At 30.6% G+C, this 15,152-nt stretch overlaps 1 protein-coding gene across 1 annotated transcript in view; it reads left to right on the forward strand.

Moving 5' to 3' along the window:
• Nucleotides 1-15,152, forward strand: part of LOC148299572 (opioid-binding protein/cell adhesion molecule-like) — a gene marked incomplete at both ends in the record, with an annotated part of 164,507 nt that overhangs the window by 60,202 nt on the left and 89,153 nt on the right. Inside the window, 2 exons of the mRNA XM_088275926.1 lie at nt 10,188-10,324; nt 11,417-11,487. Of these exons, the coding sequence (XP_088132052.1) occupies nt 10,188-10,324; nt 11,417-11,487 (208 nt within the window). The remainder of the gene's footprint in view (nt 1-10,187; nt 10,325-11,416; nt 11,488-15,152) is intronic.

A 15,152-nucleotide genomic window follows, 5' to 3' on the forward strand; every position in this document is an offset into this window, starting at 1 on the left:
AACATTTATGAATGGTTCTACCATTCCCTACATTAAAAAAATATTTACATTTACCAAAACTCAAATTGAGACATGCTTAATGTCAATATATCAACCATAGGTGATGAATCTTGTATCTTATAGAATAAATTAAAATGAAATTCTTGAATGTTTTCCGCAGATACATTGGCGCACATTTTATAATCTTTATTAAATCAAATTTATTTGTTTTGAACCACTATTTTCCGAAAAAAAAATATTGCACAACGGAGTCCTGGTTCCAACTCTAATGTATGGAAGTGAAACATGGAGTTGGCAAAAGAAGGATGAAAGTAGACTGAATGCAGTCGAAATGCGATCTCTCAGAAGAATGTGCGACAAAACGATGTATGATAGATGTACGAATAGTGAAATAAGGAAGGAATGCAAAGCTGTGATAAGCATTATCGATAAAATTAAGAAAGGTGTATTGAGATGGTTTGGACATGTAGAACGAATGAGTGAGGAAAGAACGGTAAAACAAATTTATGAGGCGAATGTTAGCGGGAAAACAAGCAGAGGAAGACCGAGAAAAACATGGCACGATCAGGTATGCCAAATACTTGAAAGTGGTCAGGTTAGGAGTCGTAACAATCGGCGGGTATGTATGAGGAGATGCATGAACGTGGAAGAGGCGAAGAATGTTTGCAAGGACAGAGTGGTGTGGCGCTCTATTCTCTCTGCCTACCCCTGCGGGGAAGCGGCGTGATGGTTAGTTAGTTAGTTAGAACCACTATTTATTGGTTATTTAACCGATTTGAATAAGAAACTTGTCATCATCAAGGTTAAACAATAATGAATTCTCTTAAAATCAATATAAAAAAATCATCTTTCATTTTCTTACTTTCTCTCAAGTATTTGACATAATTCTTCGTGCTAAGTTTTCCTCAGTCTTATTTCGGTCCTATTCCTAACAAAATTTGGCAAAATTTTTTTTCTCTTATTTATATATTTATTGTCCGCCTCCGTAGTGTAATGGTCAGCACGCTCGGCTACCGTTCTGGAGGTCCCGGGTTCGATTCCCAAGGGGGGTAAAAATAATTATATAAGTGATTTTTTCACTGTAATATTTATTCAATATTACCATGGACTGGTACCTGAAGCGGAGGGCTGATCACCTTTCCTTCATAAGTAAAACGATCATGATAACACTGCGTTTATAAGACACAGTGCCCTATGCACCATTGGGGTGCGGATAAGGGTTTTATTATTATTTATTATTATTATTTATATAAAATCACTTTAAATTATAATGATTTACAAACACAGTTATATTTCTATTATAAAATGAAAATCACAAAAGCATTGCTACAAATATAAATTATAAATAACATTGTTCTTGATTCACGTACCCAAACACCTCAACCCACCTTTCTTTATATCATTATTTATTTTTTCTTTCTTTTACATTTAACTAGACTGAACCACAGCGTAGCGTGCCCTAGAACTGTATGTAAATATATTACTTCCCTTGAAATGGCTTAGTGCTCAAACCCTTATTATTTCGAGCAAAATCGTTCAAAAAAGGAAAACAAATGAATATAGTAAAAAAATATTTTAAGGCTTACATTATAATAATTTTTCATCTGGAAATCTTATTTATTGTAATTGAAATACTCTTTCGGTAACGAGAAATCCGCTACCAAAAATATTTTAAATAAGAAACAAACCACGAAAAATGTTTAAATTTCAACAGAATTCCTATCCCTCGGATAGCATTCAAGGCGATATGGTTATATGTACCTATATAGATAATATAAACAAGTGTTTTCCATTTCGAATATAAAACCCAAGGGGATGGTTCTGTATCGGGTGTTATCAGTCTGAATGACGAATAAATACCGAACCTTCTTCCCCCCATTGCCATTCCAGAAATAACCATAAAAATCTTCACACCGTTCTCAGATGAAATCAAAATTGATGCCGCAACGGCGGAGCGGACACTTTCGGAAATATCCTTATGCAAAGTGTCCCAAAATATGAGCAATAAGAGATCGTGGCAATGGGAACCCAACAACAATAATAATAATTTCACGTAAAAAAGATTTTATTTAAAAATAAGGCTGAAAAAAATACAACGAATGCGTGAAATATGGAAGCGAATCGTGCAGGAAAAACGGGGCAGCTGGAGGCGTTAAGTTACACACACTATAAGACTCGTAAAACGCTTATGTACTGTTCGAAGGTTGTAATCCACAAGGGAGAAGAATACTTGAAAGTATCTTTTAACATATTTTAAAGTATAAATATTCAGTTGTCTGCCTACTAATTGTAGAGGCTAGCGCTTTAGGCTACCGCGCTAGAGGTCCCAGGTTCGATTCCACGAAGAGTCGGAACAAATTATTCGTTATTCAAGATTACCCTGAACAACCACATCTTCTTCATGGTTTAACGATCGAAATAACTTTTATGCAGTACCCTATGTACCAATGGATACAAATAAGGGTTATAAGAAAGAAATCTTGAATGTTTTTTTAGGAAAATATAAAAAAAAACACAGTTAAAAGGTTTGAAAATTAAGACATTATTTTTCTGTGTTATGCAACATTTGTTTTTTTTTAACGTTCTCACATCAATGTTCCTGTATTATGTACAAGACAGGCACCATGGCGTAGTTGGGTAGACGCTCAACTGCAAAACTGGCTTCGTCAAGTGCAAAATAAATTCAAGAAAGATTTATTTTCAATTGGTCTAAGTATTTGTGATTTATCTATCACAATTACCTTCCCTTCACAAACTATTCTACCTGCAGACAAGCTTTTAAAATCAGAAGATTTGCTTATTATTCATTATTAGAAAAAAATCTTTAGAGTGTAGGTACGTGATATTTTTTGTGGAAAGGTAAATTTTACTTCAAAAGTGAGAACATCAAATATTTCTAAGAAAATACAGCTAAGAAAATACAAAAACATTTAGGTATCTACTTTATTAAATAGGTCAAAATGTTATATTTTAAATATTTTGGATATTTGCCAACTATTTTGTATATTTTAATATGTATTTTGAAAAAAAAACAATAATTTCAATAATTAATGTCATGAAATATTTTTGTGCACCGATTAAAAATTAGATTCCTTTCCAGCATACACGTACGTGAATAGCCGTACATATCGTGCATATGCATATCTACTATATACGTGAGTTGTATGTACTGGGTTAAGTAGCAATTAGGGGCAGCTTTTATGGCCAGAAGCCTTCGGGTGGTGGCCAAGTTATTCGACGCTAAGCGTTAAATATGCCGTAATGCCGCGGTGACGTGAACGTGGGTCGTGACGTACTTTTACGTGGCGCGTCGTAACGATGGGTTATACAATTATTCCACCCTCAACTTGAGTTTCCTGTCCAGAAAGCATTTATAAAAGTGTCATGTCATCTGGAGAAAAACTTTATCCCTTGATAGGTGTGTTATATATATATATATATATATATATATATATATATATATATATATATATATATTGACCAGTCTGATGATGTCGGTAACGACGAAACCCGGTCGCTGGTCAAATAAAAAAGTGGAAAAGCTAAAACTATTGGTTTTAATCTAATAATAATATATATATATATATATATATATATATATATATATATATATATATATATATATATATATATATATATATATATATATATATATATATATATATATATAGCTATATTTTTATGGATGGATAATATTTGTCTATATTTGGATTGTGTTTATTCGATGTCTTATTTTTCCCCATTTGTCGAGAAAATGATATCAGCCAGAATGCATGGTAATTTGAAGCCGATTTATGGTATTTTCCATCACTCTTTCCAGAACCCCATTATGAGCGACGAGGCCTATTTCCATCTCTGTGGAGATGTTAATAAGCAGAATAACTTTTATGTTGGTTGGTAAACATTAAATAATTTTGATTTTAATATGATGGATTGACTTAAATAAACACGTTTTATAAAAATCAATTCAGTTTAATTTTTCTCACCGAAACAACACGCCGAAATAGTGACGTTGTACAATTAAAATCGTCGTTTAGTTATGTTAACTCAACGTGCAAAATAAGCACCTTCTGACAAAACTATTCGTTTGTCATTTGTCCATCAAAAATAGAATAGCAAACGTTACACGTGCATGTAATGATCCCTTGAACCAGCCAATGATAATTCTTAAGCTCTGTAAAATCCCAAATTTCCCTATTCTTTGTATCTTTGTTGAGATCCAAAAATCTTAAGGGTTGTTGTTGGTTATAACCATTATATATTTGAGTTAATGTACTCATAAAACATATACGATGATCTCGTCAAATTGAGATGTCGCAGTCATGCGTCCATTGCACTTATATTCATATCGCTCCTTTAAACCCGTCATATATCAAAAAACTTGATTTTTCAGGAGATCATTTTTAAAGATTAAGAATATAGTAAAATGTATTAAAAATAAATATCAAGCCACTTATCAAACTTTTTACTGTACAAAATATCTTTTTAAGTAAAACCTGAATGTTTTTTCTTCATTTGAAAAATACTTAGTATTTAAAAAAATTAAAATAAACAGTACCTTTCCTTCAAAATGCAAAAACAACACTTTCTGCCCTGTAGCGGGTAAATATTAAGTTTAAAATATGCAGCTTTTACTGGGATATATTACATTTTCTGGGCATTCCAAAAACATGCACAACTGAAAATTTACGGTTTTTTTTTATGTATGACGTTGTTGATAGGAGTGAGCGATATATTAGATTACGAAAGCCAATTCGAATTTTATTATGACCAAGCAAACGGGATAAGCCAAATGTTATTAGGATGGCGTCCAAAGACAAAGACAATTCGTGATTCATAGCTTAATGAAGTTCAACATAAATTGACAAAAGGTCCAAATCGTTTAGATAATAATATAATAGGAATTATAGTATATAATGTTATTGATGAAGGAGTTAACGTTAAAACAGTGGCGTACTGAATAATAATAAATTATGTTAATAATTTCGTATAATTTATACAGCGCCCATTTCGTAAAATTCTACCTCAAGGGCGCTTCACTGTGATTAAATTGAAGAAAAGAATTTTTTTCTTTAATGTTTTTTGCAGATACATTGTGTCACATTTTATAAACTTTATTAAATAAAACAACTTTGTTTTAACCAATTTTTACTTGTACACTTTTTCCAACCGGTTTCGACAAGAACCTTGTCATCCTCAAGGTTTATGTACTTTTTTAAAATTATATTAATATTAGAATTTTTGAGTATTTCAATGATTAAGAAAAATGGAAAAATGGTTCGAAAAATCCATGATAAAACTTAAACATTTTCGCCAAAATCAGATCAATTTTCGAAAAAACGATGTATGGTAAATGTCCCAGATATTTGGTAGATGTGTAATGTACATATCGCTCACTCCTTTCAAGAACGTCATAACGTCAAGAACATCAAAATACTTTTTAGGAGAACGTTTTTAAAGTTTAAAAATATAATACAATGTATTAAAAATATATATCAAGCCACTTACTGAACTTTTTACTGTGCAACAGATCTTTTTAGGTAAAATGTGAAGTTTTTTTCTCCATTTGAAAAATATTTAGATTATCGAAAAAAATAATTAAACAATACTTTTTCTTCAAAATAAAAAACAACACGTCGTACAAGTAATTCTATGACATATAATGGAAAAACAATCTGAAATACCTTAATTTTAGCAGGAATATAACTCTGTGGCTAAATTTTTAATATTCTTCGTGTGAAAGGTCGCTTAGATAACGAGCAACCCTTCTCATTTTCAACAAAGCTTTTATTTTATTTTTTCACTGACAGATTAAGCTGCCTGGTTTATTTTCACGTAAATGGCACAGTTTCGCAAACATGCATTTTGTTTATTATTTTTTGACATCTCATCAAAGATGAAGAAGAATATGGAAGTCTGGGCATTTACGGGGCTGACGACCGTCATAGGCTGGTTTAAGTGATCACTTTACACACGTGTAACATTCACCAATTCTACCCATTATTGACAACCACATTACTCAAATTCTTGGAAGTTCTATATATATATATGAACCAATTTAGAAACCTTGTTCTTGAATCACTAGAACTTCACTAGAGACACCTATTGGTGAGATGTAAAGAAGCTTTTTACCAAGCAGAAACTCTATTATTAGTATGTGAGGTCCGAATTCTGGATTATAATCACACACATGAGAAACGCCAGAAAATACCATTTTCATTTTTATTATTAAGCTTATAATTTGACCAGATAATTTATTTTGCAGATAATTTTATTTATTTATTTATTTATTTTTATATTGCATTTTGTTATTATATTTTACACTGATACCTAAACGTATTTACAGGATTTACGGCCTGTTATATACAGGTTCGAAACATGAATGTAACTTCCGAAATTAGGGTAGATTGGCTGTCGATCACGGGTTAAATGGTTAATGTTTATTCCTCAAACCAGTCTTTGACAGGTTATAAGCCCTTAAAATACCCAAACACCCACATTTTTTCACCTTTATTGAGATATCAATACAAATAACTTTTAAATAGAGACAAACAGTGAACAAAGATTTGGACGCGCTGATAATATTGTGACAAATATTTGTAAAAATATTTGTTTCATTAAAAAAAACAGGCGTTTTTGTCCGCCTCCGTAGTGTAATGGTCAGCACGCTCGGCTACCGTTCTGGAGGTCCCGGGTTCGATTCCCAAGGGGGGTAAAATAAATATAAGTGACTTTTTCACTGTAATATTTATTCAATATTATCATGGACTGGTACCTGAAGCGGAGGGCTGATCACCCTTCCTTCGTGTGTAAACGATCAAGATAACACTGCGTTTATATGACACAGTGCTCTATGCACCATTGGGGTGCAGTTAGGGGTTTAAAAAAAAACAAGTATCATATTTTTCAGCTGCTACGTATATTAAAATGTAAAATCTGGATGATTTTTTTTAACATTACATAAAGGTCTGTGGTAACTGATAAAACTAACTAGACTTAAATAAAGATTTTGAGGAGAGCTAAAGCATGTTAAAGAAGGTATGAATAGAAGCAAATAAAACTTCAAATAAAATTTAAGTACATAGTTTCTGTAGTTTCTTCACCAAGAAGTTATTTTTTTTACATTTATAAATCTCCACATAGATGAAGAACTTCCGTAAGCTCGAATATGAAGCTTCATGAGATTTATGTTATATATGTATAAGTTCCAAGAATTTGAGTATTGTGATTTATTTGAGTAGTGATCAATCTTGGGTTGAATGATGAATATTACACTTATATAAAGTGATTACTTAAACTTTACTTTGACAGGTCGTATGCCCTGTAAATACTCAAACTTCTATATTCTTCTTTATGTTGAGAATTCATTATCTCTGAAGAGTCTTAAACTAACCATATATATTTTTAATTTTTTCAAATTTTGGACTTGTTTCCTTTTGTTTCTCAGGTACAGATATGCATCTGGCGAAAATTAGTTTATTCTACATTGTAATGGCCAAACTCAACACTAAACAATAAAAACTATGTGGCCCAAGGTACGGTACCCTGAGATGGCCCAAGGTACGGGACTCACATTTAGACAATCAAATTGAAGGTCACGTTTTTGAGGGTATAATATTCTTGAATAATAAGATGTTTTTGAAGAGCCAGTATAATTGAATTAATATGTAAGTACTTCGGCTCAACACAGGCCATGCCAAGAGCCTTAATACATTAAGTAAAAAAATGTATGTATCTATAAAATAAAAAAAATAAATAATTAGTTAACAGATGCATACAAATAAGAAAAAACAAATTATCGGAGTGTTACAATGATTAAAGAAAACACTTCGTTTTTTACCACTTGAGTTTTATTATAGACTACATGTTTCAGAAGTTAAACTTCCATCATTCAGGTCTGTATAATAATGTTATTATACAGACCTGAATGATGGAAGTTTAACTTCTGAAACATGTAGTCTATAATAAAACTCAAGTGGTAAAAAACGAAGTGTTTTCTTTAATCATTGTAACATGTCTTACCACAAAGTTAATGCCGAAACAATAAATAGAAAAGTTACTTGAAAATTTTACTTTTGATGCACGAAAACCTTTTTTTTTAATTTTACCAAAAATACTCGTTGTCTCACCGCGTCACACATATAATATACTGGCGGCTAAAAGACATTTACTACTTTCTGACATTTTTTTTGAGAATATTTACATCGATGGCCGTCGTGAACCGATGGCCCAAGGTACGGGCCTGCCCAAGGTACGATCCTCTCCCCTACCATGTTTTTAACAAGCTGCATAATGTTATTTTTTATCATATCCCTAAAAATAAAAAAAATAATAAAAAATAAATTCTATTCACTTTCCCAAATTATTTCTAATTTCATTATCATCTATGTTTGTTGAAATACCGAATAAATTCACGTTTTCTTTTCCGCTGAAACGAATGCTGAAAACCTACCCCCATACAATATATCTTCCAGTTCCAGCTGACAGAAGTTGACATTCGCATTCCCCTTAATGCGGTCAAGCTGTGTATGACGTCACCCCAACATTGGGCCTATTTTGCGAAGAAATTGTATGGAAGAATACGAACCATGAATGTAAATTGCTTCAAACATTGCCAAAGGGACGCTCGACTAGTTTAACTAAACAAAAACGTCGCGCCCTTACCATTGAAAGCGTCAAAGTAATGTATTTAATTCATTTACTTTAATAGGGCGCAGTTTGTACCCGGAAGGGTGGCTCGTTTAACGCAAAAATTAAACACATTGTTCTCCAAATATAATAAAAGGACCTACCTTGAAAACTTACGTTTTCTCTCGACAGGGGTGGCTAGATTTACATGCCTGTTTTTAAGAGATTAGAGATTAGCCTCCTGCGGTGTCGAATCCTAGTTGTTGATCCATCTCTTTAGTGATCTGCCCGGGAGTCGTCTGCCTAGGAGTAGGCCGTACATTGCAATGTGACGGAGTCGGAGTCTGGTTTCATTCTCCTCACATGCGCATATCATTGTTTCCTTCGTTGTCTTCCCCACCTATGACATCTTCGATCTCGCATATTTCCCTTGTCCTGGCGTTCCTTATTCACGTAGTCTCGTAGACTCTTGCCAGATATGCTTCTTGGAGTCTTATTTACACTTTTTCTATTAAATTATCACTATTTTTCAGTAAATAATCTAATATGTATGGAAATCGTTACTTTAATTTCATCGTATTATAATATATTTGAAGAAAGAATGTAAGGCTGATAAGCATTGCAAATAAATTAGGACTGGTATATTTTGTATTTGAAAATAATTGTTAACTTTGTGGTATGGTAATATAACACTTTTGCTATCGTTGATCGTTCATTTTTTGTATATACCACTAATTTATTTTATTTTATTTTATTTAACACATTTTTCTCCAAGTATAATTCAGAAGACTATCTAGAAAACTTATATGTTCTCTTGATAGGGGTGTCTAGATTAATAATATAATCACTCTTACAAAAAATATGTCTTAAGTTTTTGTTCAATAAAATAATATGGCAATATGGAATTTCTAATGTCAATTTAATATTTTTGGAAAAGATCATAATTTAAGGAAAGAATGCAAGGCTGAGATAGACATTGGCGATAAATTAGGATTTTTTATTATTATTTGAAAAGCGTTGTTACCTTTGTGGTATGGTAATATAACACTCTCTTTATCATTTATCGTTCATTTTGTATAAATACCACTTGAAAACTATTGAAAAGTAGTATCTATTACACAAAACAAACGATGAATGATTATAAGGAGAGTGTTAAGGCCTTACTCGCAATAATAGTATTCATTAATAGTCCGCCTGCAATGAGAGTCGCTCAACAGTTCAAGCTCGATTTTAAAATATATATTAATACATATATATTGGATTTTTGTTTGTGTTATTAGAATATGTATTGCAAAAATATATATATATATTATTACTTATGTATAACTCTAAAGCTTTGTAATAGAGACAAGCTCAATATAAGCTCCCAGGAACACATTTGTTTTTAGGTGCAATATAGTTTTCAGTAGGTTAATAAAATCGTAAAATAAATTATGAAATTTTTCAGTTTTAAAAAAGTCTCTGTAAGAAAATAAATTAATTTACGAGTTGGAATGGAAGAGAGAGTATATACGATGTAATGTGAACGTGGATTTCATGAATGTCATTATTTGTTTCAGCGTGAAAACAGAACTGCAGAACAGCGGAGCCTTATCCAGGCTGTATATAGCTAACGCGGCCCGCAAGGATTCTGGCAATTACACGTGTGCTTTGGAGGATGTCTCTACCACCACTGTAGCAGTCCACGTGCTAAGAGGTAGGATTTATATAAATCATATAATTTAAGTTTTGTACTAACATTTCTTGGTGAAATTGCATTTTATAGAATAATATACCAAATGTTATATGTTTTTCCACATAAATTTTATTTGACCAGCGACTGGTTTCGTCGTAACTGACATTAATCTGATGATGTCGGTTACGATGAAATTTAAATTTTATATAAGTAATTCATTACCTCCAACGTTTCAATAAATTACCTGAATTGAGTGATTTTTTTTATTTACCTTGAAATCTTTATAAAATATATGTAAGATTCATTCCGAATTATTTTACATACTAAGAAACACTTTAAAAACATGTTTTTTTTTCCATTTAACTATTATTTTTATTAGTTATTCAAATTAAAGTAGTGTTGTTATCAATCATGGGTAGAATGGTGTATGTTACACGTGTAAAATTTTATTTATTTATTTAATATGGTAACAAAAGTTTTCAAATGATTTAAATAATTTTCTAGAAATTTTTACTCTACATTCTTAAAATAAATAACGCGGTTCTCTTCAAAACAAAGTATAAGCTCTTGTGCTTGGAGAGGGACTTACACTTATATTTTTTTGTTTGTGTTTGTTGGTAATATAATTTGCTTTTATTATAACTTTTTTTGTTTTTTTTTCGTGGATTAACATGGATAATTCTATACAATATTTTGAGAAATAAAAAAACCTTTTTTTTATCCACTGACATTTTTATTAACCAACTGGTTTCGGCAACAACCTGTTGCCTTCTGCAGGGTTTAATTTATGACTTCGTAAACCCTGAAGAGGACAACAGGTTGTTGCCGAAACTAGTTGGTTAGTAAAAATGTGAGTGGATCAAAAAACAAAGTCTTTTTATTTCTCAAAATAATATATTAAAATGATCCACAAAGTTAATGATTTCAATATCCAAAACATAGATATAATTCATTTAAATGTAACGTGTGATAAATTAATCTAGCCTGATGTGGGTAAAAAGCACTGTTAATCAAAAATTTCTTTATTCTTCTTCATCTACGTTCAGATATCAAAAGAAATAAACTTTTTATTGTTGAATTAAATTCGATATTTAATACGTCGTTTTATTTCAGGCGAAAACCCTCTTGCAATGCAACGCGGAGCGTCATCCGATCAGCAACCTCTCGCTATTTCTTCACTCCTGGTAATATTACTCATTATCAGATGACAATTGATCTGCCAAATATGAAAACATAAAAAAAACACCTTACACACGTCATCAAATAAATATATGTTAAAAAAATATTTTAAAAATGTATCTGAGTCTCTTTCCTCGAATGTGAAATCCCTATTATGTCTTCAAAGTATAATGGCATAATCTTAAGATAACTATTTACATATTTTTAATTTATATTTTACTTGGTAAACACCACAACTTCGTTAAATCTATTATGACACGTGTTTGAATGCGTTCCGCATCATTTTTGAATACCGCGTTTAAAAATAACACAGAATGCATCGAAACACGTGTCACATGTAACGAAATTGATTTTTTAACGTTTTTGCTTATTTCACTTACTGTAGACAAATATGTTATTCAGGTTTTTCAAAAAAAGGGACTCAGATAAAAACCCATGTATATACATATATTATAATACAATACTCGTATGTAACGTTATATTATACTTTATACAATGCATTAAATTACAAGTTACAATATATAAGGTTACACATATAAGGTTACATGTGCTTCTATGTATGTGAGGTTTAACGTTCGTAATACAATATCGATAAATATATTACCGTAGATAATTTAAATATTTACGTACAACAATTGTAATACATTATATTTTATATGACTGTTCTACGAGATTGTAAATATTATTTAAATTAATTAACAAGTAATTTGTATTCATAATTATAGTACGTAATGATATTAACCTTTCCTCCTCAACTCCTTACCTTTACAGTTTCATTATAACATATAATGTCCTAATTACAATATTTAGCCTCTGTGGTGTAATAGCAACCACCTGGGTTCGATTCCCAGGGGGGGGGGTGAAATAAAATATTACTGATACACTCTCATATTATTTCAATATTACCCTGGACTGGTCCTTGAAAATCAGGAGTGATGACCTCGCCTTCATGTAAAATATCAAGATAACACTACGCCAATATGATGTAGTACCCTATGAACCATTGTGAAACACTCTCCTCATCATTTATCGTTCACTTTGTGTTATACCACTTCAAATAAATTAAAGTAGTATTACACAAAGTGAACGATGAATGATAAGAAAAATGTTATATTACCATACCACAAAGTTAACAATGCTTTTAATTTACAAAATATTGTCATTATTTATTGATTCGGCATTTGTGTACAAAGTATCTACACAATACCGGGAAGGGAGGGTTAATTTGAATTATTTTACATTCACAACTTAATACAACGTACATAATATTTATTGTAAGTTATTTGAAAATATTATTTATATAATTTACATGTATTACGACCGTAAAAAAAACACTTTAAAATATCTGTAAAATTTTCTAAATAGTTTATATTAAAAACGAATGAAGTATTTACTTTAAAACAAAAGCAAACATGAGAGCTTTGAACATTTCAAAGAGATTTTAAACTTCAAATTTCCATTTATGATATCTCTTCAAATATGTAAATATTTATATATTTTCAAGTAGCTACCTTTACAAAATATTAAAAGCAATCTTTGCGATTTTATATTTTCAAATAAACAAAATCACTTTGTTAAAATCAGTATCAATCTTTTAGGATCTTCATTTTGATCATTTACAAAAAAAAAATATAATGTACACTCACATTATATTATATGTTAAAATGTGGATTTTGTAATTTGGAAAAGAATAACAGCTATGATTGTTACTAAACTATGGCTGCATACCTGTACTTGTATAAGTTTCCGTAATGTGGACAAGCTACTATGTACCTTGAGGCAAAGTCTTTAAAAACAAATCATTCAGATCTTTACATTTATTTAATCTACAACATTTTGAGTGTGTCCAAATACTTGCTCACAAAATCTGGATTATCTACAATTACAGGAGTTATTTTTATATTATTTTTTAACATCTCATCGAAGAATTTGAGTAGTGTGGTTGTCAATAATGGGTAGAATTGGTGAATGTTACACGTGTGTAAAGTGATCACTTAAACCAGCCTATGACGGTCGTCAGCCCCGTAAATGCCCAGACTTCCATATTCTTCTTCATCTTTGATGAGATGTTAAAAAATAATATGAAAATAACTCTTGTAATTGGAGATAATCCAGATTTTGTGAACAAGTATTTGGACACAGTCAAAATGTTGTAAATAAATTATCTGGTCAAATTATAAGCTTAAATAAAAATGAAAATGGTATTTTCTGGCGTTTCTCATGTGTGTGATTATAATCCAGGATTCGGACCTCACATACTAATACAAGAGTTTCTGCTTAGTAAAAAGCTTCTTTACATTCCACCAATAGATGTCTCTAGTGAAGTTCTAGTGATTCAAGAACAAGGTTTCTAAATTGGTTCATATATATAGAACTTCCAAGAATTTGAGTAGTGTGGTTGTCAATAATGGGTAGAATTGGTGAATGTACACGTGTGTAAAGTGATAACTTAAACCAGCTGATGACGGTCGTCAGCCCCGTAAATGCCCAGACTTCCATATTCTTCTTCATCTTTGATGAGATGTTAAAAAATAATATTTATTTAATCATTTTTTTAAATAAAAAATATATTTATACTAATGGTGGATAAAAAATATAATATAACACATATATATAAAATATATTAAAAATGTTTTCAGTCCAATATATTTATTTTAATTTAAGTTTTACTTGGTAAATAATACTATTTCTGTAGATAGATATTACCACAAACCAATTCAATAAGTGAAACCAATATTTTGAGACTAATAATGTTTTGTATTAGAAGATAATGAACGTGGGAAGTAATTTCCGTAAAGGAATGATATCTGTTTAAGAATACAACATTTGTTTTATATTAATTTCATCATCAAATTTCTTAAATATTTATACATATCGCTCACTCCTTTCAAGAACGTCATAAATCAAAAATCGTCAATTTTAAGTTGCGTGTGTTTTCAGAATGCCCAGAAAATGTACTATATCCCAGCATATTTTTGATTTAATATTTACGCGCTATAGGGCAGAAAGTGCAGTTTTTGCATTTTGAAGAAAAGGTGTCGTTTATTATTTTTTTGAAATAAACTAAATATTTTTCAAATGGAGAAAACTCCTTCAGGTTTTACCTAAAAAGACCTGTTAGTGAAGTAAAAAGTTCAATAAGTGACTTGATATTTATTTTTAATACATTGTATTATATTTTTAAACTTTAAAAACGTTCTCCTGAAAAATCAAGTTTTTTGATTTATGACGTTCTTGAAAGGAGTGAGCGATACATCATTCTTCCTTGATCTACTTATACTCATTTTTCGTTTTTATAAATTATTTCAAAGAGACTTGAGAAAAATGCTAGATATCTACATATAAGTCTCAAAAACCCGTAAATAAAAATTCTAAGTCTAGAATTGATGTATAAATATTTTATGGACATATATCTTTAATGTGTAATTTAAATTGATATACCATGATATATATGGGGAAAGGATATGTATGGGGAAAGGACAAATATTTGTTAGCGAATTTGGTACTTTTTATTTTACAGCATCGAACAGATTAATTGAAACAAAACTTTTTTTGTTGTATTTTCGTAAAAAAAATTGTAAAATCTTTGGTTTATTAGTTATATCACAATTTTTTAAGTAATATCTTTTTTGGGCATATTTAAAGATTTTACTCTTCTTGGCATATATTA

Source organism: Brachycentrus maculatus, unplaced genomic scaffold, assembly GCF_059751285.1.
Source record: "Brachycentrus maculatus isolate JH-2025_06_01 unplaced genomic scaffold, ASM5975128v1 h1tg001071l, whole genome shotgun sequence".
NCBI classification, from domain to species: Eukaryota; Metazoa; Arthropoda; class Insecta; order Trichoptera; family Brachycentridae; genus Brachycentrus; species Brachycentrus maculatus.